Genomic DNA, 27,497 nt, shown 5'->3' on the forward strand with positions numbered 1-27,497 from the left:
ATGGAATGGCCTACAGGAATTGTTATAAAATGAAGTATTGCAAGACACATTTCATTTCAACAAATTACAAGTCCTCATTAATGGAAGTCATCTGTGACATCAAACACTGCCTTGATTTTATTTCCTCTGCTAGCCACTTTTATCAGAATTACATGTGCAAAAACTGAACTGTCGATATGATCATCATCAGTGTTCTGCCTAAAGGCAGGTTTTCACATGGTAGTTCTCCAGGCTGTCCGGTCTTCTGCCATCCTCTTCAGCTCTGCATAATTTCCTCTTCCCTTTATGTCATCTATCATCTTGTATCTCCTTCTTCCTCTCTGTTTTCTCCCACAAACCAATACTTCCAAAGCATCTACTAGCAAGCACTCCCTTCTCAATGAATGTCCCAACTAGTTCTTTTTCCTTTCTCTTACAACTTTCAGCATACATCTCTCACCAACCCTTTCCAATACTCTTTCATTACTCACTCTTTCCATCCAGCTTATTCTCTCCATTCTCCTCCACATCCACATCTCAAATGCTTCTAACCTTTTTTCATCCTCTCGTCTCGGCGTCCATGTTTCTGCCCCATATAGCGCCACACTCCAGACAAAACATTTGCCCAGCCTTTTCCTTAGTCCTTTATCTAATTTGCCACATAAGAGTCTCCTCTTTCTGTTGAATGCCTCCTTTGCTATGGCAATTTGAGTTTTCACCTCCTGGTGACATCTCAAGTCTTCAGTTATTGTGCTTCCGAGATATTTAAATTGACTTACTTGGCTAATGGTAGATTTTCCTATTTTAATATTGGACAGTCTGTGTCTTGTACTCGTGACCCTACTCTTTGTTTTTGATGTGTTCATTTGCATCCCATATTCTACACAAGCTTCATTCAGATCTTTGAGCATGTTATTCACTGTCCACTCACTTTCTGCCACTAATACCATGTCATCAGCAAATCTTATACATTCTATTCTCTTTCCACCAATACATATTCTTCTTTTCCCATCTAAACTTTTGGCAATAATCTCTTCAAGGTGTACATTAAACAACAGTGGGGAAAGGCAACACCCTTGTCTAACACCTCATCCAATGCTGCTTCCTTCTGGCATTTCAGTTCCAATCCTTATCCTTACTTTCTGGTGTAAATATAGATTCTGTATGGGTCGTCTCTCTTTCCAATCTACTCCTTTCCTCTTCAAGATATTCATGAGCTTGTTTCACTGAACTCTGTCAAAAGCCTTTTTTAAATCTATAAAGACAGCAAAGATTTCTCTGCCCTTTTCCATATATCTTTCCCCTATAGTTCTCAGCAGGCCAACAGCATCTCTTGTTCCTTTTCCTCTTCTAAATCTGAACTGCTCCCCTGCAATCCCTCTATCTAGCTTGCCATATAACCTTCTGTTCAACACTCTCAGCAAGACTTTAGCTGCATGAGAAATTAGACTGATGGTCCGGTGCTCTTCACATTTTTTAGTATTTCTCTTTTTCTCTACTGGTATCATAACTGTTGCAACGAAGTCCTCAGGCCATTCCCCCTTGTCATATATCTCGTTACAGAGGTAGACTATTTCTTTTCTTGCCTTGTTTCCCAGACTCTTCAACAGTTCTGCTGGCAAATCATCTATTCCACATGCCTTCCTATCCTTCAGCGCCTTTTCTACTTCCGCTTCCAAGATGGTAAATCCCTTTCCATCTTCCGGCACATATTGCTCCTCTTCAACCTTAATTTTGCTTGCATTTTATCCCCCTTATACAGACATTCAATATATTCTTGCCATCTGTTCAAAACCTCCTGTGGTTCTGCTGCTAGAGTACCATCCGCTCTTTCTATTTCCATGTTATTCCTCTTTCTTTTACGTTCAAAAACTATCTCACTAGCCAGTCTATACATCATTTCATACTTTCCCTCTCTCTCCATTTTCTCTATTTCGTTGCATTTCTGTTTCATCCATTTTTCTCTTGCTTCTTCAGTTTCTCTTCTTAATTCATTATTCAGTTTCCTGTACCTCTTTTTGCCTTCTTCAGTTTCTACACTTTTCCACTTTCTGCGCTCTTCCATATTTTTCAACATGTTGATATGAAGTTATTCAAAAATGTTTGCATATTTTAAGCTAGGTTTTCACTGGAGCAAACAAGCTAACAAGCACGAGCAAAAGATAATTCTGTCTGTTCTATCTGGCAGGCCTCTTGCAGGTCTTTTAACTGGATGCCACTGCAGCTACTTATGTATCCCTAACCTTCCCCAGTTACCTAACTGGAAAATGGAGACCTGTTCATTCTGGTGGACATATGGTTTATACGTATACCAATATAAAAAGCTGTGTAATGATTGCAGCAGAGCTATTATATGACATGGCTGCTTTGTGCTCCCACTGAAAGAGCTTCAGCCCTCACTGACCAACACCTCCAACCACCTGCAGTTTAATGTGGAATCCAAACCACATCTTTCATGGCCACTCCAACATCTGTGAGGAGTAAATGCTCAGTTAAAAATCATAGGGAAAAAGTTGTGGTCTACACAAGATTTCATTCCGCACTCTCTGGATCACTAGACCATTTCTGTTATAGGGGGGGGGGGGGGCAGGGGGGGGGAGGGGGGGGGGGAAGGATATGACCATTAGACCATACACACGTAGTGGAAACACTAGCTGTGTCACCTCTTGAGATGATGCTCGATGTCAGTAATTAGTGTTCTCATTATAAATTTCTGTGAAGGCCTTTGTGAGACCCTCAGCATACTGAGCAAGGGAGTTTTTGTCACTATGCCATTCCTGGGTGACCAGGGAGTGATTATTTGGTTGGGAGGGATTATTTGGTGTTCAAGGGATGACAGCTGTCAAAATGCATGGATGGTTGGTGGTTGGTGGGTGTAATGTGGACAGAGGTGAGAATGGAGCCATTAGAGAGGAGGTGGTCAACATTTAGAAAGGTGGCATGATGGGTTCAGGAAGACCACATTAAGCGTATGCGAGAGAAGGGATTGATGTAGTGAAGGAATGAAGATAGGGTGTCTTGGCCCTGAGTCCAGATCCTGAAGATATATCAATGAACCTGCACCAGACTATGGGTTTGGTGTTTTGTGAGGCTAGGAAGGTCCTGTCAGTATATAAGTGATGGACGAACACCTGTATGGTGTAGACCTCATGAGCTATTGCCCATGCACTACTGTTGTATGGTTAAATGATCATGGCATCCTCTTGGATAAAATATTCTGGAGGCAAAATAGTCACCCATTCAGATCTACAGGTGGGGGCTACTCAGGAGGACATTGTTATAAGGAGAAACAAAACTGGTATTGTACGGATCTCTTAATTGGGCAAGTAGGTCAGAAAATTTAAAAAGGAAAATGGATAGGTTGAAGTTAGATATAGTGGGAATTAGTGAAGTTTGGTGACAGGAGGAACAGGACTTCTGGTCAGATGAATACAGTGTTATAAGTACAAAATCAAATAGGGATAATGCAGGATTAGGTTTAATAATAAATAAAAAATAGAAATATATCTAAAAACAAAGATGATGTGACTTACCAAACGAAAGCGCTGGCAGGTCGATAGACACACAAACAAACACAAACATACACACAAAATTCAAGCTTTCGCAACCAATGGTTGCTTCATCAGGAAAGAGGGAAGGAGAGGGAAAGACGAAAGGCTGTGGGTTTTAAGGGAGAGGGTAAGGAGTCATTCCAATCCCGGAAGCAGAAAGACTTACCTTACGCTCTCCCTTAAAACCCACATCCTTTCGTCTTTCCCTCTCCTTCACTCTTTCCTGATGAAGCAACCGTTGGTTGCGAAGGCTTGAATTTTGTGTGTATGTTTGTGTTTGTGTGTCTATCGACCTGCCAGCGCTTTCGTTTGATAAGTCACATCATCTTTGTTTTTAGATATATTTTTCCCACGTGGAATGTTTCCCTCTATTACATCCATAAAAAATAGAAACGTGGATAAGCTAATACAGGCAGCATAGTGAATGCATTATTGTAGCCAAGATAGACGTGAAGCCCACACTCACCACAGTCATGCAAGTTGACATTCCAACTAGCTCTACAGATGATGAAGAGATCGAAGATATGTATGATGAGACAAAAGAAATTACTCAGATAGTTACGGGAGACAAAAATTTAATATTCATGGAGGAGGGGGGGGGGGGGGGGGGCTGGAATTTGATAGTAGGAAAAGGAAGAGATGGAAAAATAGTAGATGAAGTAGTCTGGGACTAAGTAATGGAAGAGGAAGCTGCTTGGTAGAATTTTGCACAGAAAGGATCATGAAAGAAGGTTGCATACATGGAAGAGGCCTGGACACTCTGGAAGCTTTCAGATTGATTATATAATGGTAAGACAGAGATTTAGGAATCGGGTTTTAAATTATAAGACATTTCCAGGGGCAGATGTGGACTCTGACCACAATTTAATGGTTACGAACTGTAGATTAAAACTGAAGAAACTGCCAAAAGGCAGGAATTTAAGGAGATTGGACTTGGATAAACTGAATGAGCAAGAGGTTGTAGAGTGTTTCAGAGGGAGCATTCGGGATCAATTGTCAAGAGCAGGGGAAAGGAATACAGTAGAAAAAGAATAGATAGCTTGGAGAGATGAAATACTGAAGGCAGAACAAGATCAAGTAGGTAAAAAAAGAGATATTGAATGTAATTGATGAAAGGAAAAAATATTAAAATACAGTAAATGAAGCAGGCAAAATGTCTCAAAAACAAGATCAACAGGAAGTGCAAAATGGCCAAACAAGAATGGCTAGAAGATAAATGTAAGGATGCAGAAGCATATATCATTAGCAGTAAAATAGATACCACCTACAGGAAAATTAAAGAGACCTTTGGAGAGTAGAGAACCACCTGTATGAATATCAAGAGCTCAGATGGAAAACCAGTCCTAAGCAAAGAGGGAAAGCAGAAAGGTGGAAGGAGTATATAGAGTATCTATACAATGGAGATGCACTTGAGGGCAATATTATGGAAATGCAAGAGGATGTAGACGCAGATGAGATGTGGGATATGTAACTGCATGAAGAATTTGACACAGCACATAAAGATACAAGTTGAAACAAGGCCCTGGGAGTAGACAAACATTCCATTAGAGCTACTGATAGCCTTGGGAGAGGCAGCCATGATAAAACTCTTCCATTTGGTGAGCAGGATGTATGAGACAGGCAAAATATCCTCAGACTTAATAATTCCAATTCAACAGAACGTAGTTGCTGACAGGTGTGAATATTACCAAATTATCAGTTTAATGTTACAATATTGTGAAAAGGAAAGTTGCTACTCACCATATAGCACAGATCACAGATAGGCACAACAAAAAGACTGTCACAAATACAGCTTTCAGCCAGTAAGGTATTCGTCAAAATCTCTCTCTCTCTCTCTCTCTCTCTCTCTCTCTCTCTCTGCAGTCTCAGGCAACCGATGCCATACTGCCAGTGTTGTTACATTTCATCCTGGATTTTCCACAGATTAATAAGCCACTGCTGCAAAATAACTAACATGAATTCTTTACAGACAAATGGAAAAACTGGTAGAACCCAACCTCAGGAAAGATCAGTTTGGATTCCAGATAAATGTAGGAACACACGAGGCAATACTGACCTAGACTTAGAGAAAGCTTTCGATAGTGTTAACTGGAATGCTCTCTTTCAAATTCTAGAGGTGGCAGAAGTAAAATACTGGGAGCGGAAGGTTATTTATAATCTGTACAGAAATCAGATGGCAGAGTCGAGGGGCACAAATGCGAAGCAGTGATTCAGAAGAGAATTAGACAGGAAGAGAGTGAGACAGGGTTGTAGCCTACATCAAATGTTATTCAAAAAATATATATATATATATATATATATATATATATATATATATATATATATACCAAACAAAAGCGCTGGCAGGTCGGTAGACACACAAACAAACACAAACATACACACAAAATTCTAGCTTTCGCAACCAATGGTTGCCTCGTCAGGAAAGAGGGAAGGAGAAGGAAAGACAAAAGGATATGGGTTTTAAGGGAGAGCGTAAGGAGTCATTCCAATCCCGGGAGCGGAAAGACTTACCTTAGGGGGAAAAAAGGACAGGTATACACTCGCACACACACACATATCCAACCACACATACACAGACACAAGCAGATATGTGTGTGTGTGCGAGTGTATACCTGTCCTTTTTTCCCCCTAAGGTAAGTCTTTCCGCTCCCGGGATTGGAATGACTCCTTACGCTCTCCCTTAAAACCCATATCCTTTTGTCTTTCCTTCTCCTTCCCTCTTTCCTGACGAGGCAACCATTGGTTGCGAAAGCTAGAATTTTGTGTGTATGTTTGTGTTTGTTTGTGTGTCTACCGACCTGCCAGCGCTTTTGTTTGGTAAGTTTCATCATCTTTCTTTTTAGATATATTTTTCCCACGTGGAATATTTCCCTCTATTATATTCATATATATATATATATATATATGCTTGTGTCTGTATGTGTGGATGGATATGTGCGAGTGTATACCTGTCCTTTTTTCCCCCTAAGGTAAGTCTTTCCGCTCCCGGGATTGGAATGACTCCTTACCCTCTCCCTTAAAACCCACTTCCTTTCGTCTTCCCCTCTCCTTCCCTCTTTCCTGATGAGGCAACAGTTTGTTGCAAAAGCTTGAATTTTGTGTGTATGTTTGTGTTTGTTTGTGTGTCTATCGACCTGCCAGCGCTTTTGTTCGGTAAGTCACCTCATCTTTGTTTATATATATATATATATCTGACTTACCAAACGAAAGCGCTGGCACGTCGATAGACACACAAACAAACACAAACATACACATAAAATTCAAGCTTTTGCAACAAACTGTTGCCTCATCAGGAAAGAGGGAAGGAGAGGGAAAGACGAAAGGATGTGGGTTTTAAGGGAGAGAGTAAGGAGTCATTCCAATCCCGGGAGCGAAAAGACTTACCTTAGGGGGAAAAAAGGACGGGTATACACTCGCGCACACACACACACACACACACACACACACACACACACATATCCATCCACACATATACAGACACAGATATTTTTCCCACGTGGAATGTTTCCCTCTATTAATATATATATATATATATATATATAAAAAAAAAACAAAGATGAGGTGTCTTACCGAACAAAAGCGCTGGCAGGTCGATAGACACACAAACAAACACAAACATACACACAAAATTCAAGCTTTCGCAACAAACTGTTGCCTCATCAGGAAAGAGGGAAGGAGAGGGGAAGACGAAAGGAAGTGGGTTTTAAGGGAGAGGGTAAGGAGTCATTCCAATCCCGGGAGCGGAAAGACTTACCTTAGGGGGAAAAAAGGACAGGTATACACACGCACATATCCATCCACACATACAGACACAAGCAGACATAAAATATATATATATATATATATATATATATATATATATATATATATATATTTTTTTTTTTTTTCTTTTATCAGTCTACTGACTGGTTTGATGCGGCCCGCCACGAATTCCTTTCTGTGCTAACCTCCTCATCTCAGAATAGCACTTGCAACCTACCTTCTCAATTATTTGCTTGACGTATTCCAATCTCTGTCTGCCTCTACAGTTTTTGCCCTCTACAGCTCCCTCTAGTACCATGGAAGTCATTCCCTCATGTCTTAGCAGATGTCCTATCATCCTGTCCCTTCTCCTTATCAGTGTTTTCCACATATTCATTTCCTCTCCGATTCTGCGTAGAACCTCCTCATTCCTTACCTTATCAGTCCACCTAATTTTCAACATTCGTCTGTAGCACCACATCTCAAATGCTTCAATTCTCTTCTGTTCCGGTTTTCCCACAATCCATGTTTCACTACCATACAAAGCTGTACTCCAGAAGTACATCCTCAGAAATTTCTTCCTCAAATTAAGGCCAGTATTTTATATTAATAGACTTCTCTTGGCCAGAAATGCCTTTTTTGCCATAGCGAGTCTGCTTTTGATGTCCTCCTTGCTCCGCCCGTCATTGGTTATTTTACTGCCTAGGTAGCAGAATTCCTTAACTTCATCCTGATGTTAAGTTTCTCGCTGTTCTCATTTCTACTACTTCTCATTACCTTCGTTTTTCTCCGATTTACTCTCAAACCATACTGTGTACTCATTAGACTGTTCATTCCGTTTAGCAGATCATTTAATTCTTCTTCACTTTCACTCACGATAGCAATGTCATCAGCGAATTGTATCATTGATATCCTTTCACCTTGTATTTTAATTCCACTCCTGCACCTTTCTTTTATTTCCATCATTGCTTCCTCGATGTACAGATTGAAGAGTAGGGGCAAAAGGCTACAGCCTTGTCTTACACCATTCTTAATACAAGCACTTCGTTCTTGATCATCCACTCTTATTACTCCCTCTTGGTTGTTGTACATAGTGAATTGATGTGACTGCACACCCTTTACTGATACACACGTGTTTCATTTGATCCCAATTTGTTATGATGAGCTATCTGTGACCTCACTTGTCATTAAAATGACCATGTCCATGAGGGTGTTGCACTTTTTTCCAGTAGTGTATGTTACACAAGTATTTGAACATCTTTATAGTCTAGGAACACTGATGAATTATTGTTTTCATTCCTCAAGTGAACTCAATTACTGTGTTATAAGTCTTTATAATAGTATGTGGTCTCCTAGCAAGAAGAGTAATGCTTATTGCACTATTATTAAAAGAGCTGTACTGGCACACATATTTGTGCCAAGGTAACAGAATACATTGTAGGAAGATATATTTCAAATATATTATGATTCTGTCACTTAACAGCAAATTCCATGGCACCACATCACTAAGTGATAAGAAAATGAGACCTCAGCAAAAAAGTAATAGCCATCTAAAACAGGACTTCATGATTCAGAACCTATACAGCTGAAATTTGAATAAAACAGATTTATACCTCTTGATTGGTTTCTGTCTATAACGTATAGCTTTTCTCAATATGTTTGTTTTCAACAACATAGCGTACATGACAGTTTGTCTAATTCCATAATGGTACAAGTTCAGTTAATAATAGGGGATTGTCTACACTACGGGTAGTCAACTTTTTTACCTACAGCCCACTTCTGTATTTCTGCTAGTAATAAAATTTTATAACCAACCATCGGTTCCACAGTAACGGTGATTTATGAACTGGGGAAGTAACTTTATAAAATTTATAAAGCAGAGTTACAGCAAGTTAAAACATATAATAATAATAATAATAATAATAATAATAATAATAATAATTACTTACTACACACTTTACATCAAAACATTACGCAAACCAAATGAAAATGTCTTTAAAACCTTTACCAGCTACCACACACCGTGAAAGCTGGAACATCAACTAGTGTGCTGTAGAGACCAGTTTGACTACCACTGACCTACACATTCAGAAAGATATGTCTGATCACAAAACATACCCTGCTGAGCCATACCAGAAGTAATAAACTGTTTTGTCACTAGTTGAGGCATTTCTAAATCCTACTGCATGGCCGTTAAAACATTATGATTTCTTACACGATAATATTAGTCTGCAGCTGTTAACTACTTTGCCTTTCTTTTCTCTGAGATGGTCCAATCCCAAAAGGTACAAATCAGCAGAACATCTGAGATTATTTAAGGTACTGACTTATTGTCAAGAGAGATTGATGCCTTATGGTGTGAGGATAAGATGGTGATCTGTGAATTCTAAAATCTTCTGTGTGAAAGATAGTGATGACATGTCTTAGCATAGAGCACATTACACACAATTCATTCTATGGCTTCCGCACAAGATCAGAAGAAACATAATGTTTAGGTAATTGTCATATTTTTCTCACATCAGTATCAATCTGTACATATAATAAAACTCTAAACTTGGGATGATGATACACTACAGATATTACACTACTGGCCATTAAAATTGCAACAGCAAGAAGAAATGCAGATGATAAATGGGTATCCATTGGACAAATATATTATGCTAGAACTGACATGTGATTACATTTTCACGCAATTTGGGTGCATTGATCCTGGGAATTCAGTCAAACTGAGCTTGGATGACATGTACAGGTACAACTGCCCATGCAGCTTCTACACAATGCCACAGTCCATCAAGAGTAGTGACTGGCGTATTGTGACGAGCCAGTTGTTCGGCCACCATTGACCAGACGTTTTCAATTGATGAGAGATCTGAAGAATGTGCTGGCCAGGGCAGCAGTCGAACATTTTCTGTATCCAGAAAGGGCCGTACAGGACCTACAACATGCGATTGTGCATTATCCTGCTGACAAGTAAGGTTTTGCAGGGATCAAATGAAGGGTAAGGTCACGGGTCGTAACACATGTGAAATGTAGCGTCCACTGTTCAAAGTGATGTCAATGTGAACAAGAGGAGACCGAGACGTATAACCGATGGCACCCCGTACTACCATGCCGGGTGATATGCCAGTATGGCGATTATGAATTACGTTTTGCCACCTCGTGTACCCAGGTTCGTCATTGAGTACACCGTCGCAGGCGCTCCTGTTTGTGATGCAGCATCAAGTGTAACCACAGCCATGGTCTCAAGCTGATAGTCTATGCTGCTGCAAACGTTGTTGAACTATTTGTGCAGATGGTTATTGTCTCGCAAACATCCCCATCTGTTGACTCATGGATCGAGACATGGCTGCACGATCCGTTACAGCCATGCGGATAAGATGTCTGTCATCTCGACTGCTAGTGATACGAGGCTGTTGGGATCCAGCACGGCCAGCACGGCGTTCTGTATTACCCTCCTGAAGCCACCGATTCCATATTTTGCTAACTGTCATTGGATCTCAACCAATGCGAGCAGCAATGTCGCGATACAATAAACCGTAATTGCGATAGGCTACAATCCGACCTTTATCAAAGTCGGAAACGTGATGGTACGCATTTCTCCTCCTTACACAAGGCATCCCAACAACGTTTCAGCAGGCAACGCCAGTCAACTGCTGTTTGTGTATGAGAAATCGGTTGGAAACTTTCCTCATGTCACCATGTTGTAGGTGTCGCCAGCGGCGCCAACCTTGTGTGGAATGGTCTGAAAAGCTAATCATTTGCATATTACAGCATCTTGTTCCTGTCGGTTAAATTTCGCGTCTGCAGCACATCATCTTCGTGGTGTAGCAATTTTAATGGCGAGTAGTGTACATTACATTGAAGACAAAAATAAGACTTCAGCTTCTCAATTTCAGATCGTTTGAATATTGTTTATACATGTTATAAGGATGGTCAACCTCCTAGAGGTTGTAATTATAAACTTATAACACAATTATTGCAGAATTTATCTTACCACTACATCTAGAATTTCATTACAATTTTGTTTTCACTTACTATTAATGAAATGAAATAATTTATGTAACTTCTATGCCGTGTAGCATCACCCTGTCATCAGCACAATGAAGAAGAAAAGAAACACTTATTTCTTCCACATCTAGTGACTGCAGAGAGACATAATGTGACAACATTGTGCGGTGAGAAACCTTGGAAAGAAGACAGAAGCGTAATAAAGCCAAGATATTCTGCAAGATCTTAAGTCAGCTGGACTCCAGACAAAAGATGCAAAGCAAAAAGATAAAATTAATATTCTTCTTAATAACCACTAATTGTCAACAGAAATGACACGCTGAACGAGTATAGTGGTTTAAGACATACAGAGAAAGTTACAATCAGAAGGAATGAAACAGTACTAGGCAGAGTGCATGAACCAATCAAAGAAAAGCTGAATGTGGAATGAGTCAAGAGATCCAATGTGGCCAATAAAGTTAGTATTCCTATGACCTTTAATCAGCACTGCTTTAGGTAAATTCTTACAAAGCAAATTTCAGTAGAACATTGACGTATAAAAACTATTAATCCCAAATAAAACAATGGAAACTCCCGGTTGGAATGTCAACAATGTAAGGAAAAGATAAGATTGCTACTTACCATAAAGAAGACACATTAAGTTGCAAACAGGGAGCAAGCACATATGATAGACTACTCTGACAGCTGGTGGAGAACCCTGCATGCGTGAGGTGCGCTTGCTTGTGTGAAGGTATGGTGTGTGTGTGTCTCTCTCTTTGTTTTTCTAATGAAGGCTGTGACTTAAAGTTAATTTGTAAGTTTCTTTTAATTGTGCCTATCTGCAACTTAACATGTCATCTTTCTGGTAAGTATCAGTCCATTTTTTACTTCTATTATTAATCCAGAATAGTTAGAAAGGGAAAAATCAAATTTCTGTACCCAAAATGCTATCTTGGGTTTCTTAAATTCCAAATACATTGTTTGATATGTATTTACACTGCAATATCTTTTGTTGACATTTACAAATTCTAGTGTTTCTTTTTCTGTCAAGCTTCTTTTTGTACGAAAATAGAGAACCAATAAAAGCAAAAATGGAAAAACAGTTAATACAGACCTGAAGAAGATTTCCTCGCCCACACATAAACACGGATTGTGTTGCAAATTTTAGAGTTTGTATGCGATGAGGAAAAATGAGTTCCTCTGGTTATATATATATTGTGTGCTACATTGTTGCATACTAGAAAATTTGTTAGCTTGAATACATCCCTGTGAAATGGGAAATAAAGACACAATAATCTTCCAATCAAGATTATCAACAAATTAAATTATATAAAACTAATTTATGAACAGGAAGATTAACATATAATTCATTTGTCTTACAGTGTTTTCTCAGTGAAAAAAGAAAAAATCCAGCACATACTTCACAAAAAATAAATAGTAAAAGTAAGATAATAAAATAGAGAATAAATGTTTTCTATTTCACACACAGTTCATGTACATGAAACACACTCCCAAATGTTTTAAGCAGAACTAATGCTCCTCATTATTACCGAACACACAAACTGCTGTAACTACCAGATTTGTGTGTTCACCACTTCATAGTTCGCAGGTGAAGTTCGTGGTTGACTTGACCACTAGAGGCCACCCGGCCTCTGCCGGCCATTTGTGCATTGCTAATTGCATTGTACTTTGCCTTCCTCTTGTGTGCACTATCCGAGTAATAAATTACAGTGTTCTTGGGTTAGAACACTTTTCTGGCAATGAGTACAGTGTTCAACTCCATGTATTCCACTTCAGTCACTGGTCCTTTGAGTTTAATTTCCACAGAGGCAGTGCTTAATCTCTTCTTGAGCAACAGCAGACGCTGACAGTAGCTACTCCTAACACATTGGCACAACCTGCAGTTCCATCAACAACATACCTGCTGCCATTCCCTGCATATGGCGCTGCAGCAGAACACTGGGGTGCTTGTGAAAAATGCCTTTGACAATATTTCCAGGTATTTGGGGAAACAGATGTAAATTTGTGCAAGGCCTTTTTTGTTGTTGTGGATTTTGTGTCTTTCTATATGGGTCTAAGTTCCACCTGAGCACAGAACTAGCCTCTCTTTTTAGCCCTCTGGCGTCTTTGCCAGACAAAACTGCTTGTCACTTACCACAGTGGGCTCTTTTCTGTGACGATACAATTATGAGTTACATTTTTGGCCTGTGGTGCAATATGCCATTGCTGATGCCTTCTTGTATTTGTCAACTGGTCCAGATGAAGAGTGTGATAAGGTGGAATTATTTTGTTTTCATATAAACATGAAAGCTCAAAACATTGTTGATGATTTTCCTATTACTAGCACTAAAATTGCAGCTGCAGATCCTGTGTTAAATTAAGTTGTTTCTTTTGTCCAACACTGGCTAAACAAACTTCTGGGCTTTGCCTCTGATCCTCTGAGAAATTATTTCGCATCACAAAATTGTCCCTCTGTTTGCAATGGAGTACTGTTGTTAGCTACTGAGGACACCGGTCCCTTGTTTGTGGGCGTGTCTGCATTTCAGTGTGAGATTATGAGTTTATAATATGTGAACAACTAACGTGTGTCACATACAAAAGCACTAGCACACAGGTGTGTTTGGTTCTTTGTGACCATGGTCCAATCAATAGCAGCCACAGGAAAGACGTGCTTGTTGTAACTGATGCTTATTCTAAGATTCCGCATGTGGTGCATTGCCTGTTTACCTCTGTGGCAGCAACAATTTCAACTTGTTCAAAAAATGTTTGCAATGGTAGGTCTTATATATACATTAGTTACAGACAGTGACGCCTAATTCATATCTCAGGAACCTGAAGATATTTTGTCACCACGTCACAGTTCCTCCTTTCCACCCTCAATCAAATGGGGAAGCAGAATGACTAGTACGAACATTTAAGACTCGGATGAAAAAATAAGTTTCAAATGTGTCACCGGAAGTAGCTCTTTACCAGTTCCTCAGTTCTTATAGGTTCACCCCTGTTGGCGATAAGAGCCTGGCAGAGTTTTTGCATAGTCAGCACCAGACTCCGCTACATCTGCTTCAGCCAATGTCAGGCCATCTGCCAGCACCAGTGTCGCAATGCTTCTGGCCTGGCACATCTTTTTAGGCTCACGGATTTGCCCTCTGTGTCGACCACATGGATGAGGGAGGCTCATGTGGGTGGCTGCGCAACAGGCATGCCTCTGCTGTCCCCACATCCTCCATCTGCCCAACTGTCTCCTACATTGCAGCCAGTGCCCTCACCTTCCCCGTCTCCACTGCCATTGTTTTCACAACTGTTTCCTCTGACATGGGTACGTCCTTCAGCTGTCAGGGGCCACGGCAGAACCCTGGCTCCCATTGTGTCGCAGCCAACATCTCGGCCACTGACACCTCCGTTGCAGCTGGGGCCACCTGTTCTGCCATCTATGCCACAACTTCCCTCCCTGGGGGTGGAATTGGACGTGGCAATGGCAGCACCACCAGCATCACCTGTCCTACTACATGGCCTCTCACAGGGAGGTGGGCACTGCACCTGCCCATGCTCATGCCACTTCCAACACTACACACCAGTGGTAACCGTATTGCATGACTTAATAATCTTTGTCAACCACTGAATAAATGGACGTGAGCACAGTGTTCACTTCTTTGCAAAGGAAGAGGAGTTCTGTAACTGCCAATTTAATGTTTGCACCACTGCACAGTTCATGTGTGACATTTGTGCTTGATTCGGCCACTACAGGCCACCCAGACTGCTAATACAACAGCAGTTACGTGCACAGCATGCTGGCTGCATCCCCTGTTGGAACTAATGTCTATATAGGCCAGATCACAAGGCTCTGCTGGCCTGTTGTACACAGCTAACTGTACTGTACCTTGTCTTCCATGTGTGTGTACTGGTCAAGCAATAAAGTACAGTGTTCTTGGGTTAGAGCACAAACTGTCATCAATTACAGTGTCAACTAAATGAAAATAAAAACTATCACTTATCACACATCAGCTAACATACAGATAAACACTTCTACAAAATCCTTGTCTTTTGAAGTATGGAGTAAAAAAGGTTGAAGAAAATGGAAGCATTTAAACATATCACAAGAAAATAATTTAGGACAGTATGCAAAACAGGGACAGAACACAGTACAAGACAGAAATCAACACTAACATGCTACCAACAAACAAACCTGGAACTGAAAAATGAACAGTATCATTCAGAAGTAAAGGAAAAATGACTATGAAATGAAATGCAGTTGAATTAGTACGGAGAAAAAAAAGACAAATTATTGTAGAAACAAAAAACAGTAGGAACTTGGAAGGAGATCATCACATTTCTGGAGTTTGCAGTGTTCTTGAAATATTTACAAGAAATACAAGAAAGTCAAATTACGAAACAAGGAAAAGTGAGGAAAAGTGGATAGAAAGTGCAGGGAAAACAGATAGAAGATTTATATTAGTTGGATGGATTCTGGATTGAGTCACAAATTTCTTTGATAACTCACATTCAGGACACTAGTATCATGTATTCTAGAGTTCTATTCAAATTTTTGGAGTCCTTATCAAATAGACAAGACAGTAGACATCAAAGAATTTCGAAGATGCACTGCTAAGACTGGCATATCCAATATGAAACTGTAACATACAAGAAACTTCCTGACAGATTATTGTGGGGAAATGCTTAGCCACAGCCTAGAGAAGAATCTTCATTCTGCAGTAGAGTGTATACTGATGTGAAATTTCCTACCAGATTACAACAGTGTGCTGGACCAGGACTCAGATCTGAGACCCTTGCCTTTCATGGGCAAGTGCTCTATCAAATGAGCTATCCAAACACAAATCACAATCCACCCTCACAGCTCGACATTTGCCAATGCTACTCCTTCTACATCCCAAACTTCACAGAAATTCTCCCCTGTATACCATGTAGGGCTAACATTCTTGAATGAAATGATATTGCAGAGCCTTGGGAAAGCAAAGCTGTGAATTCTAAGAAAGTGCAAATGAATTGTCACAGTCAAACTTTGGCTGCAAGCAAAGTTCACCAATCAGTGGCGAGACAAGGTGCCAAGCACAATGTGCTTGATTTCATTGGGTGCTTCACAATCTGTGCCATCTGGATCCTTCCCACCACCAGCACCAGCTTCCCTGAATTATGCAAACAATAGTCAATCTTGCAAGAATCCTTCAATCCTGTAAACATTCAGGCCTCAACCACTGCTAACCCCAACCTCGGATCCGCCTTTTCCCCTGCTCTACGACTGTAACTTCACTAGTCCTACATCCATACCCTCCATTCCACAGTCTCCCTCTATCTTGGTTCTATCTCCCCCTCCCAATCCACTACTCCATCTCATTGCGCATTGTGCAGCCAGCAAAATATAGCCATGCAGGTACATATGTGTATGTACATGTGTTCTGTTACCTCTGCAGAATGCTTTTGTCCAAAAGTTTAGCAATGTTCTCAGTCTTATTTACTTGCCTGTCAGTGACTCAACACACTAATTGTACACTTAGTTTTTACTTTTACAGCTTCTGTAATTTTTATAATTCACCTACGAAGAGTTAACTTACAAACCACTTGTCAGATTCTTGTGCACTGCTAATCAGGGAGAGGAGAAAGAGAAGAAAACACAAAATATCCAAAGAAGAGCAGGATGTTTTGTCACACATTTGAAAGTATGAGAGCATTGCGGGGATATAATATATTCCAGCTTTATTGGCAGACAATACAAAAGAGATCTATGTGTGGAGAGATAAAGTTTCAAAATTCTGAGTGTGTACATTCCAAAAAGAGTCAAGTGGCATACTGGTTCCTCTCACATATGTCTTGAAAATAAGCATAATGATAAAACCAGACAAATTCAGCTCATACAGGAGCTTGCTTACAGTAATGAACCATTCATGTAGTATCATTTGCCACAAATCAGAAGGTAGCTTGAAGATGCAGGAAGATTAACAAAAATCAAATTATGAATGGAAACAACATTTAAAAAAAAAAAAAAAAAACCTGCTTTGATCCTGATTACGTGCAACTGCCTTCCCATTGTATATACAGTAATATGTCAGAGTATTATAGCTCTACACTGTATGAAAGTGAAAGGTTTTCACTGAGCTACATATTCATAATAAGTTAGCAAGAAATAGGCTTACCTTGCTAAGGTTTCTGGACGTTTATCTGATGGCAGCTGAAAGACAAATCCTTTCGCCGGATAGTTGACCAGTATGAAGCATGGGCCACTCAAATGCTGCACAGACTAATTTAGCATTGACAATATGAATCAACACAACTTCAAAACTTAATTAGGCTTTTTATTTTAAATAATGTATGAATAAGTTGTTACAATGACTACAGAATAACAAATAATGATTTTACATTTAGCCTAATGGTTTTACAAACTAAAAGAATACTTTTTCTTTATTATTGCTACAGGATCTATTGAAACAAAATGATTTTGTACTGCTACAACATGATGTCCAGCATAATGTCACTGGCAGGCAAATCAGAGATTCAATTCTGTTCTCATGTTTGTGTTTTTAATTCTATATTTCAGATTTGTTAGAAATCCCAGAACCTGTTTGTTAACCAAAATAATTATTATTATATATGAATAGGAACACTAATCCACAGTTGCCAAGCTTAAGAATAGATTTCATGTAGAACTAGCAAATCACAAACATTCACCATTTTTGGATGAATTAATGCACACAGTTAGAACATACATAGATACCATAATTGAAAGAAAACATACAATACAACAAAAGAAACTCACCAAAATGATAAATCACAGAAACATCAGCAATACAACAAATACACTTTTCACAAAACAGTGATTAATCTAAAAGACACAAAATTGCCTGAACAAGAGAGCAGTCTGCTTGAAAAGGGTCCAAAACATGGCATAAACACAATTGTGTCACACAGGACAATAGAGAATATCACAACATCACAAATTAACAAGTGATCCAACAAACCAATACCAAACAAACTTCCAGAAAACTCTGAAAACCACACAAACATTTTTTACAGACACACACATTAAAAGAATGATCCAGAAAAATACCACCCCCCTTTAAAATCATTGCCTAAGTTCACAAACCTGGAATTCCTATATGTCCATTGATAAACTTTACCAAAGCACCAATGTACTGCTTAGCCAAACACGCACACGCACACGCACACGCGCACGCACGCACGCACGCACGCACACACACACACACACACACACACACACACACACACACACACACACTCTCTCTCTCTCTCTCTCTCTCTTTCTTGTGCTCTCTCTCTCTCTCTCTCTCTCTCTCTCTCTCTCTCTCTCCAGACAATATAAAATACACTGAAAACAAAAGTCTAAAGAACTCATGTGACTTAACAGAAAAAACATGAAATGAAAACATACAAAACATCCAACTGCAAGGAAACATTCCCACAACAAACATAGCAGAAATATTAGCTGTAAGTTACAGGGAAAAAAATGCAATACGTATTCATTTTTGTTCGGAAATACATAATAAACAAAGATAAAAATTACATTTTGCTGTTTGCAGATGACAAGTTGTAGATTGTGTAGTAGACTCACAGCTACCAACATAAACATTCAGTAGCTTCATGTACGATATACAAGCTAATGCATAAACCCATCCTTTTTTGAAATAAGTTAAAAAAACACAACTTTAGCCATATTGTAATAAACAATATATAGTGCATCAGCCCAGTAATACATACCTCAACTGTGAGCCGTGAACAAACCATGTATAATATTTGACAACAATCACCTCATTCACAAATATAAATATTTTTTGTCAAATATTCTCTAAATGATAATATGTAATGACAATTTTACAGAAAGGAAATAAAGTAACCTCTTGAAGACAGGACAAAAAGCGCTGAAAAATGTCTGGGTAAAACAAGACTTCAAAGGCACCTTGCATAAAACGGAATTCCTCATCCCATTTTCTTAGGAAGCATGGAAATAAGAAAAACTGCAACACCACAAGATGAGTATCATCCTCTCGTCTGCTGTTGGAAAGCCATCACACCAGTATCCAGAAAATTCCAATTCTACTGTTCTTTCCATATTCACTCAGGGTGTTCGGAAAGAGCTCACTCAGCTTTACAATTGAAGAAAAAGGTTTAACTTTTCCTAGATCCAATACTTACAACATCTATATTTTTTAAGAAGTTGTCATCTAATGGAAACTTTTGTTGGATGTAACTATAAGAGCTGACAAAAGCAACTTCTCGTATGTTCATAAAAATTTTTAACAACAGATTTTTGAAGCTTGGTATGATGAATGTAGCTTCTAGTGTCTACAACAATGACAAAATCTTCATCCCCTTTGTGATATTTATTTTTCTGGAACTTCAGTTCCTTCAGACAGCCAGAAATAGCTACTGCAGGAGGTTTGATGTTTGATAAATCTCACAATCAAATCTGAAAATAAGGTATTTTGAGTGCTATGAAGTTTATGAATTACTGGCTCTTCTTTCTGGAGGAATACATTTGTTTTGGTAAATAAGGAGGAATACATTTGCTTTGGTAAGTATCAAAAGACTATTATTCCAGGAAATAAGATATAGTTTACTAACTGGATCACTTAGAATAGGGTGTACTCTACTTAAGTGAGAGCTATTTATGCTTTTTGAAACTTCCTCACTGAAAACTTTTATCATATTTTACCACTGTTCAGTTATTCTTTCTGTTGACTAATGGAAATACAGCCATTTTGCAACAATATGCGTCAGTAGTTTATGGGGTTTAGTGCCATGTATATTTTAATAAATTTTAAACATAGACAGTTTTTTGAACGTTTTTGGAGGGAGTAGCTAATGTCCATTACAAATTCTTCAGCACTGAAATATTTGAGAATTTTTGCACCTGTTTTTGCAGCTAACTGAACAAGCTTTTATTCATGTGTGTGGTTGAACTTTCTTCCAAAAAGCAGCAACTCCTTTAATATGTCCCCACCATTGTATTTGCATTATCATGTGCAAATGAAATACAATTTTTCTATAGAATTCCTTTTCTTAAAAGCTCATCACTCAAGAGTTTAAAAATCTCTTCACCAGTGTTTAAACTTGATTACACAAAGGAGAGTATTGTGGTGCACGTCTTTCCCTCTTTAACATGAAAGTAACATGCAGATATCTTTAATATTTGTGCTATCATTGGTTGCAAGAGAGGCACTGTGCATCACGAAGAGATTTACTACTGAAATTTTGATAGGGCACTTTCCGGGAAGAGTGAGACAACATATTATTTCCTCCCAAATACGTTTCGAGTAATCAATACGATGAGAAAATTTGAGAAATTACAGCTAATACAAAGCCTTACCACACACCATTTGCAAGTGGATCAGGCTAGGGAGCATCAGTCAGTGGTCCCAGAAACACCCTCTCAGGTGGCTTGTGGAGTATGATGTAGAGCAGAAAAGAAAAGGGGTTTACTTTTAAATATTCTACTGTTTTATTTTATGTTCCAGATGACAAAGGATTTATAACTGTAGTTGTTTTAGTTCTACCATAAATGTGTTCTTCAACAATCTGAGAACCAGAAAACTTTTTTGAACAGCTGTGATGTATGGGCTCCACAAGAAATTGGCAGACAATTAATGAACTAAAAAAGTATTTCAGTGTTGGTGTTAGTCTTCCTCATCAGGTTTTATTCCAAATGATGACAATGATGTGTTTGAAGACTTGAGGTTTGTTAGGTGTACATATACTTTACACAAAACATGAAAACTAAAATCATCATGACCAGCATGCTTTATAGAACTCTCTTGAACACAATGTGCAAAACATATGTTGGTCTGGCTTATTAGATTTTACCAAACACGGTCATTCTATACCATATGGTTTCCTATATTTCTATCCAGTTCTATTTTTGTTGTTACATCACCAGCCATTATTATATTAACTCTGTGGTGTTCCACAATATTACAATATGAAATTGCTGCAGTAACTAGGCCTTCTTTTACAGTACTTACTTTTTTATTGCGATCATTTTTCACTTTAACTTTTTAATTTTCATTCTTACTACAATCAAAACAGTAAGTAAACCTGTGACTGTTGGCACCTTGAACAGCTTACAGATGAACGCCTTGAACCTTGTGATGTCATATGGTTCGAAAGCAGTATTATTCCTGTCCTTAAAGCTGAAATGCACAGAATGAAAAATTTTCATCCTCACTCAGCACCCTCTATCTTAATAAGATGTGGTGACAAAATCATTCATAGACAGATTTACTATGTACTCGGGAAGGAGATCATTACAATCTACAAAGTATTTTAGTAGCACATGAGTACTGAAATATAAACAGTACCGTTTTCAATTGTTTAAAACAGCAAATTGAAAATGTCTATTTCCACAATTTTAGTCACTTTCCATGCCTCCATAATTAAGGTACAAAATCCATAGCATTCAATCCATAATAGTTGGCAGCCATGCTCACCATTCAGAGGGCACTTCAGCTCTGTTTGTGACTTGCACTGTGTTTATGAAACAAACTTGCTTTCAGTATTAATTGTTTTCTATCATTAATTATCCTTCTCTCATATTTATTACACAATTTGGTTGACAGTGAAACTATCCATGCCATCTCCGAACTTCCATCCCTTATTCTTTTCATTAAGTTTTACATAAAAAACTTGGTTTTCTGTTATTTGCGTTCACAAAATCGACCTTTGATATTATCAGCAAGTTAAACTGGCAAGACTAAATTATATCTGTACGTCACTGCACAGTGTAAAGCAATAAAGACATTTGTGTGTCGGTGACAGAAATAATTTGGTTATCACAACATGTACAGTAACATTTCTGTAAAGTCATTTAGTATAAGCTTCCAAAGTCAGCTGCTCGTGGTGATATGGTACTACTGGTGTTGTCTGACACAGTATGGTGTTCAAAGTTTACCACAGAAAATAATATAAACAAACATGCATACACATAATTAAAAAAGAAAATCCCATATTGTTACAGGAGGCAGTTCTGGCCAAAACTAGAAAAAGCTCCAATAATTAAATGTATACAAACAATATTCTTATTATGATATGGGCCATTCTGTCTTAGGATAACCATCTGTGTGTTGACAAAAATTAGGATGGACTCACTGTGGTTATCAATTGTTCTTATACATCCTTAAGTCCACTTTCTCAAAGAATCACACTCGAGCAAACACACTTCACTGCCCTTGAGTTTGGTTACATGCATGGGGTACACAATATGTGACTTGTGCAAATTGTCAATGCATGTGGAATACACAATAGCCAGAAAAATATGGAAATGCCACTGGGACTCCTCGGCCAATCCATTTTTCATACAGAACGTGCCATCGAGGATATTATCCTATCTACATGACATGTGCCTGTTGATTAAACTCATCCTTAAACTGTAGCAGAATACAATTCCTGTATTGTTCCCGCATAGAATAATATGACACTGTTTCACTGTTTTATTTGTAGTGTTCACTCTCCATGGAATCTGTAATCTTATTCATATACCAGCATAATCTCAAAACAATTACGAAATGGCTGATGCAGAGGATAGTTGTAAGTGCTGCAGCAAGTCAGAGGACTGAGCATGAAGACAAAAGCAGCCAGTAACACATGGGCATGGGTTATCAACAAGAAGATAGCCCACACCCCAAGAAAAATGGCCCATATCTCAACAGGTATGTTTCCACACATTTGATTACAGGATTTTTTAAAAGGACTTTGACCCAATGCACATACTCTTTCAGTAGTGGCTACTTTGCTAGTTTTTTACTCGATAATTGCTCATGAACTGACCTGAGTAGGATTAAAGCATCTTGGGTTATTAACCAGAAGATTCTGTCAGAAAAGTTTTCAACTGAACCTGTTTTCTTTTGTGGCCACATACATTAGAAAACCTTCCTGCCTCATTTTGTATGTAGCACTCTTTTTCGTCATTTCTATTTTTGAATGCCAGCCACTTTCTGATAGCAGATTTTGAAAAATAGCTGCTATCATTTCATATGGTGCAGCCTGCCACTCAGGATAATTCCCAGTTGTTATTCTCATTTCTACTACTCTCTATCACATTCACCTTTCTTTTGTTTAAAGTAGCCCATGCATCCAGTTCAACTGTTCCAATTCTTTATTTGCTTCCTGATAGAAGGGACATGTAATATTCAAAGCTCATTTTTTGTAAATATATTTCCCAAGTGTGATCTTTTATTCCCATTCAGAATTTTCACACACATATTTAGCTGTTTCTTTGTCAAGTGAGACAATGAGTTGAAGCCTTACCTCTGTCCCTTCTTCATACAAATTGTTGTCTCTTAAACTTTTCACACTCTTCTTGGCAACTATGGTACCTTACTTAGCTGCCCCTGTAACTTGTTGGAAATAAGCCAAGGTAAGTAACCAGTAGCTTGTGTGTAACATGATTTTACAAAACTGGAGAAGACTCTGGGCCCATGGTGCATTCAAACTAAACCTTGAATACTTTTGCAATTAGGTGAAAGTGTTTGTCTTTCAACCATGGGCACTTACAACAACTACTAACATAAACTATGCAGAGTTATCAGCAGCTAACAGCAGCTATATTACAGGTAGTGCAAGCATTAGCAAATGTAGCAGGAACGTTTCAAGCACCATCTGTGTTTACATCTTTTCCACTATTTAATGAACATCATGAAGAACAGGATCCTTACTACTGACAACTACAGTTATATTTCTCAGCCTGTCACGTTTCTGACTTGGAAAGACAAAAGACAATGCTCTCATTATGGAATCCTGAACTGTATCACTTAATACAGAAATTGGAGCTGTTAATGAATCTGGTACAACTTGTTCTGTCTAGAATATTTACTTTATTATGAGAACATTTTTTGACAAAAAACATGTTCTTGCAGCTAGGTTTAGATTTCTGGCAGCAAAAAAAAAAAAAAAAAAGGTCCCAATAAATCACATGCAGATTGGGCTACCAACCTACATGGATTAAATACGAATTATAATCTTAAATTTTCATGCTGTGAGAACTATGCAGACTCTCTAATCAGGGATGTTATAGTGTGGTTTACCCCGACTCAGAATGAGGAACCCTGCTCCCACAGGGCAGAGTTTGTTTAAGATGGAAGAAGCCATTGCAGTCAGTTCGCCAGCATTGGTGATGAGGGCATGGCCCATACCGGCTCTATGGCCCAGAAAACCTCAAACAACCACACCTTCAGCAACAGGATATGTCAGTAGTAATGCCATTGGCCACCTATAAACACTGTTTCTTTCTCCATGCATGCAGCGTATGTCTCCATCGGCGCATAGTGCACCACAGGGGTGGAAAACAGTTAACAGTTGCAAGAGGTAGTTGTAGCAATTACAACGCTGCTTATGGCTCGACCTAAGGAAGACTCACTCACTAAAGCTTTGGAAAGGTGCACTCTGTACAATAAATTAATCTTCAATTTGCCAGTGAAAAATCCTCATATTGGAGCACAAAACAGGCTAATATGCTCCTGTCTCAAAAGACTTTGACTGAAAAGTAGTGTACCAGCTGCCTCATTCTACCTTCCTCAGCACCTTTAAAATTTTTTCCAAAAATTTTGGCATGTGAGAATATTTATGTTATTTTCAACATGCAACTCACATCTAATTTCCCCAAGCTCCCCTAACTGTAACTCATCCACACCCACTAGTCCATTGTAGTAAGTCATTCACACCCGTCCACTCCCATTTGCCCATTCTCACTCATTCATTCAGCCCAATATGTTTGTCTTTGCCACTTTGTTTGTCTCTAACTGTCACTGTCTCCTGTCTCACAGCCACAACCTCCTTCGCTCTGTCCAACTACTAACGTCTGCTCTCACTGTCACAGCCTCCCTCTTCCACTCCCTTATTGCTACCATCTCATTCATTCCTTCCCACTGCTACTGTCTCTTCTCACTGCCACTATCTCTGTCTTCCTCATAGTCATTGTCACACACTCTGTCTCTCATTATTATTGCTCTCACCCATTTCCACTTTCTCCTTCTCTTTACTCCTCTTCCATGGCACTCTCCCTTTCACTCCTTTCTTAGCACTGTTCACTCACTGCAACTGCATCCCTCTCCTGCCCTCGCACTGCCATTGCCTCCTTCGTTCTTTCTACAATGCTACCACTATCTACTATTCGAGTATTTATTACTTTTCCATCTCTTCCCTGCAGCCACTGTCTCTCTCAGCATAAAAAAGCGTGAATATGTTTGCACGCCAAAATTTTGGGGAAAAGGTAGAATGAGACAGCTGGTACCCCACTTTTCACTCAGAGTCTTTTAAAACAGGAGCGTATTAGCCTTTTTTGTGCTCTGATAGGAGCATTTTTCCACTGGTTTCCTTATTTTCCCTGCTACAGCAGGGCATGTCACTCACATGAAAAGAACTTTTTGGGTGAGTAAAGTTTTGACAGTTTATTTATGTGAAATTGAAATAAACTAATTTCACACCTCAATCTCACACCAGAAATTACATGCATATTTTTACGAGTATAAGTGCAGTAACTTTGAATCTCTGTAACTCAGAAAAGGGTAAAGGCATCCAGACAATTTGTAGGGTTGTTCGAGATTGGGATCTTAGAATATATTGTAAAATTTTCAGCCACCAGCACCAGTCTGTTCTACAACATTACTTTTATTGTTGACCGGTTTTCAGCTTACAAGGCCATCTTCAGACATTTACTGAGTATTATCACCAAAGAAGTTAAATGTTAGCAGACAACTTCTCTTCCAATGTTGTCTGCTAACATTTAACTTCTTTGGTGATAATACTCAGTAAATGTCTGAAGATCGCCTTGTAAGCCGAAAACCAGTTAACAATAAAAGTAATATTGTGGAACAAACTGGTGCTTTTCATTTATTATAAAGTTTTTTGCTAAACAAAAAGCTAGACATAGATAGTAAAGCAGCTAATCCATGCAAAGCACACGATGCAGCACAGTCCATGAAATATACCAGGAGTTTCAAAATGAATATTGAGGTTTTAAGGCTTTGTAGCATTTATCACATTCAACTTACAATTATAAATAACACATTAAATGAATGAGCAAGTCAAACAGTTTATCTGACAAGTGTTCAAGAATTCAAAACGGTACACAGTCATCGATAGGTGAGTTCTTTCCATACCTTGATCAGTGCGCTGGGTAACTGTTGCACCAACTGCTTCAATCCTGTTTCTTAATTTGGGTTGATGAGCTGTTGGCAGAGGCACATACAAATGAGCCTTTATGAACACCCTCCCTCTCCACCCCTAAGGTAAAACTTCATGACATAGATCAGGTGACCATGGAAGCCATGCAAAACCAACTCTATTATCCAGCCCTTTGCGGCCAAGCCAGCAGTCAGGTACAATATAATTTACTCAATCCTGTACTGAGACACCACCTTGCTGTCAAATAAAGTTAAGTGGTCCATCTTCTTCCACTGAGGAAAATGCCATAGCTCCAGTCCAGTTACAGATGCTTCACTGAAAAATGAAAGACTACAAACTTTCTGCAATAAAACGATATAAAAAACATTCAATTAATGTGAGTCTCATTACAACTGTACCATCTCATAGGGATTTACGGACCACCAGATGCCCACATTGTGTGTGTTCACAATTCCACTTAAATGAAAGGTAAATTATTCACTGAAGATGGTACGATCGAGAAAATTTTTATCATTTGTTTGAAAATGTGACAAAGGAAACAGTGCATTTACATACAGACAGATATGGAAAAAAAAAAAAAAAAAAAAAAAAATGTATGAGTTGTTCTTTCATGTGCTGTGGTATTTATAATTGTAAACTGACTGTAATAAATGCTACACAGCCTTAGAACCTCAATATTCATTTTGAAACACCCATTATTACCATTAAAATGACTGATAATGATAAAGCAATGACATCAAAGTATCTGTTACTGCATGGAAAGCAGGTACAGTCCAGATACATGCTCTTGGGAACTGCCTACAGGAAATGTACGTGTCCTATACAATTTATGAAATATTGATGCACAAAGATTAAATAAAAATTACAATCAGAAATTTTTTGATCAATCAAATACAGATAAATCTGACAAACTTACAATGCGCTCCAGGAGCATGGAGTAATTAAGGTAATAACCATGATAGTGGAGATGATTAACAGATGCATAGCCACAGAGACTGTTGAAACCTAGACGAAATGCCCTGCAATAGAGAAAAAAATAACTAAATAAAGAAGGAAAGTTGTCCATACAAACAAAAATTTATATTTTTAAAAATGACA

At 38.7% G+C, this 27,497-nt stretch overlaps 1 protein-coding gene across 6 annotated transcripts in view; it reads right to left on the reverse strand.

Moving 5' to 3' along the window:
- LOC124711942 (GDP-D-glucose phosphorylase 1) overlaps positions 1 to 27,497 on the reverse strand; it is an 83,589-nt gene that overhangs the window by 22,179 nt on the left and 33,913 nt on the right. For 5 of the 6 annotated variants that reach the window (XM_047242207.1, XM_047242205.1, XM_047242202.1 and 2 more), the window contains exons 3-5: positions 27,316 to 27,418; positions 17,405 to 17,508; positions 12,373 to 12,524 (exon numbers count right to left, since the gene is read on the reverse strand). In XM_047242207.1, the coding sequence (XP_047098163.1) occupies positions 12,373 to 12,524; positions 17,405 to 17,508; positions 27,316 to 27,418 (359 nt within the window). The remainder of the gene's footprint in view (positions 1 to 12,372; positions 12,525 to 17,404; positions 17,509 to 27,315; positions 27,419 to 27,497) is intronic. The other variant, XM_047242206.1, reaches the window with a different exon arrangement.

This window comes from Schistocerca piceifrons, chromosome 8 (genome assembly GCF_021461385.2).
Source record: "Schistocerca piceifrons isolate TAMUIC-IGC-003096 chromosome 8, iqSchPice1.1, whole genome shotgun sequence".
NCBI classification, from domain to species: domain Eukaryota; kingdom Metazoa; phylum Arthropoda; class Insecta; order Orthoptera; family Acrididae; genus Schistocerca; species Schistocerca piceifrons.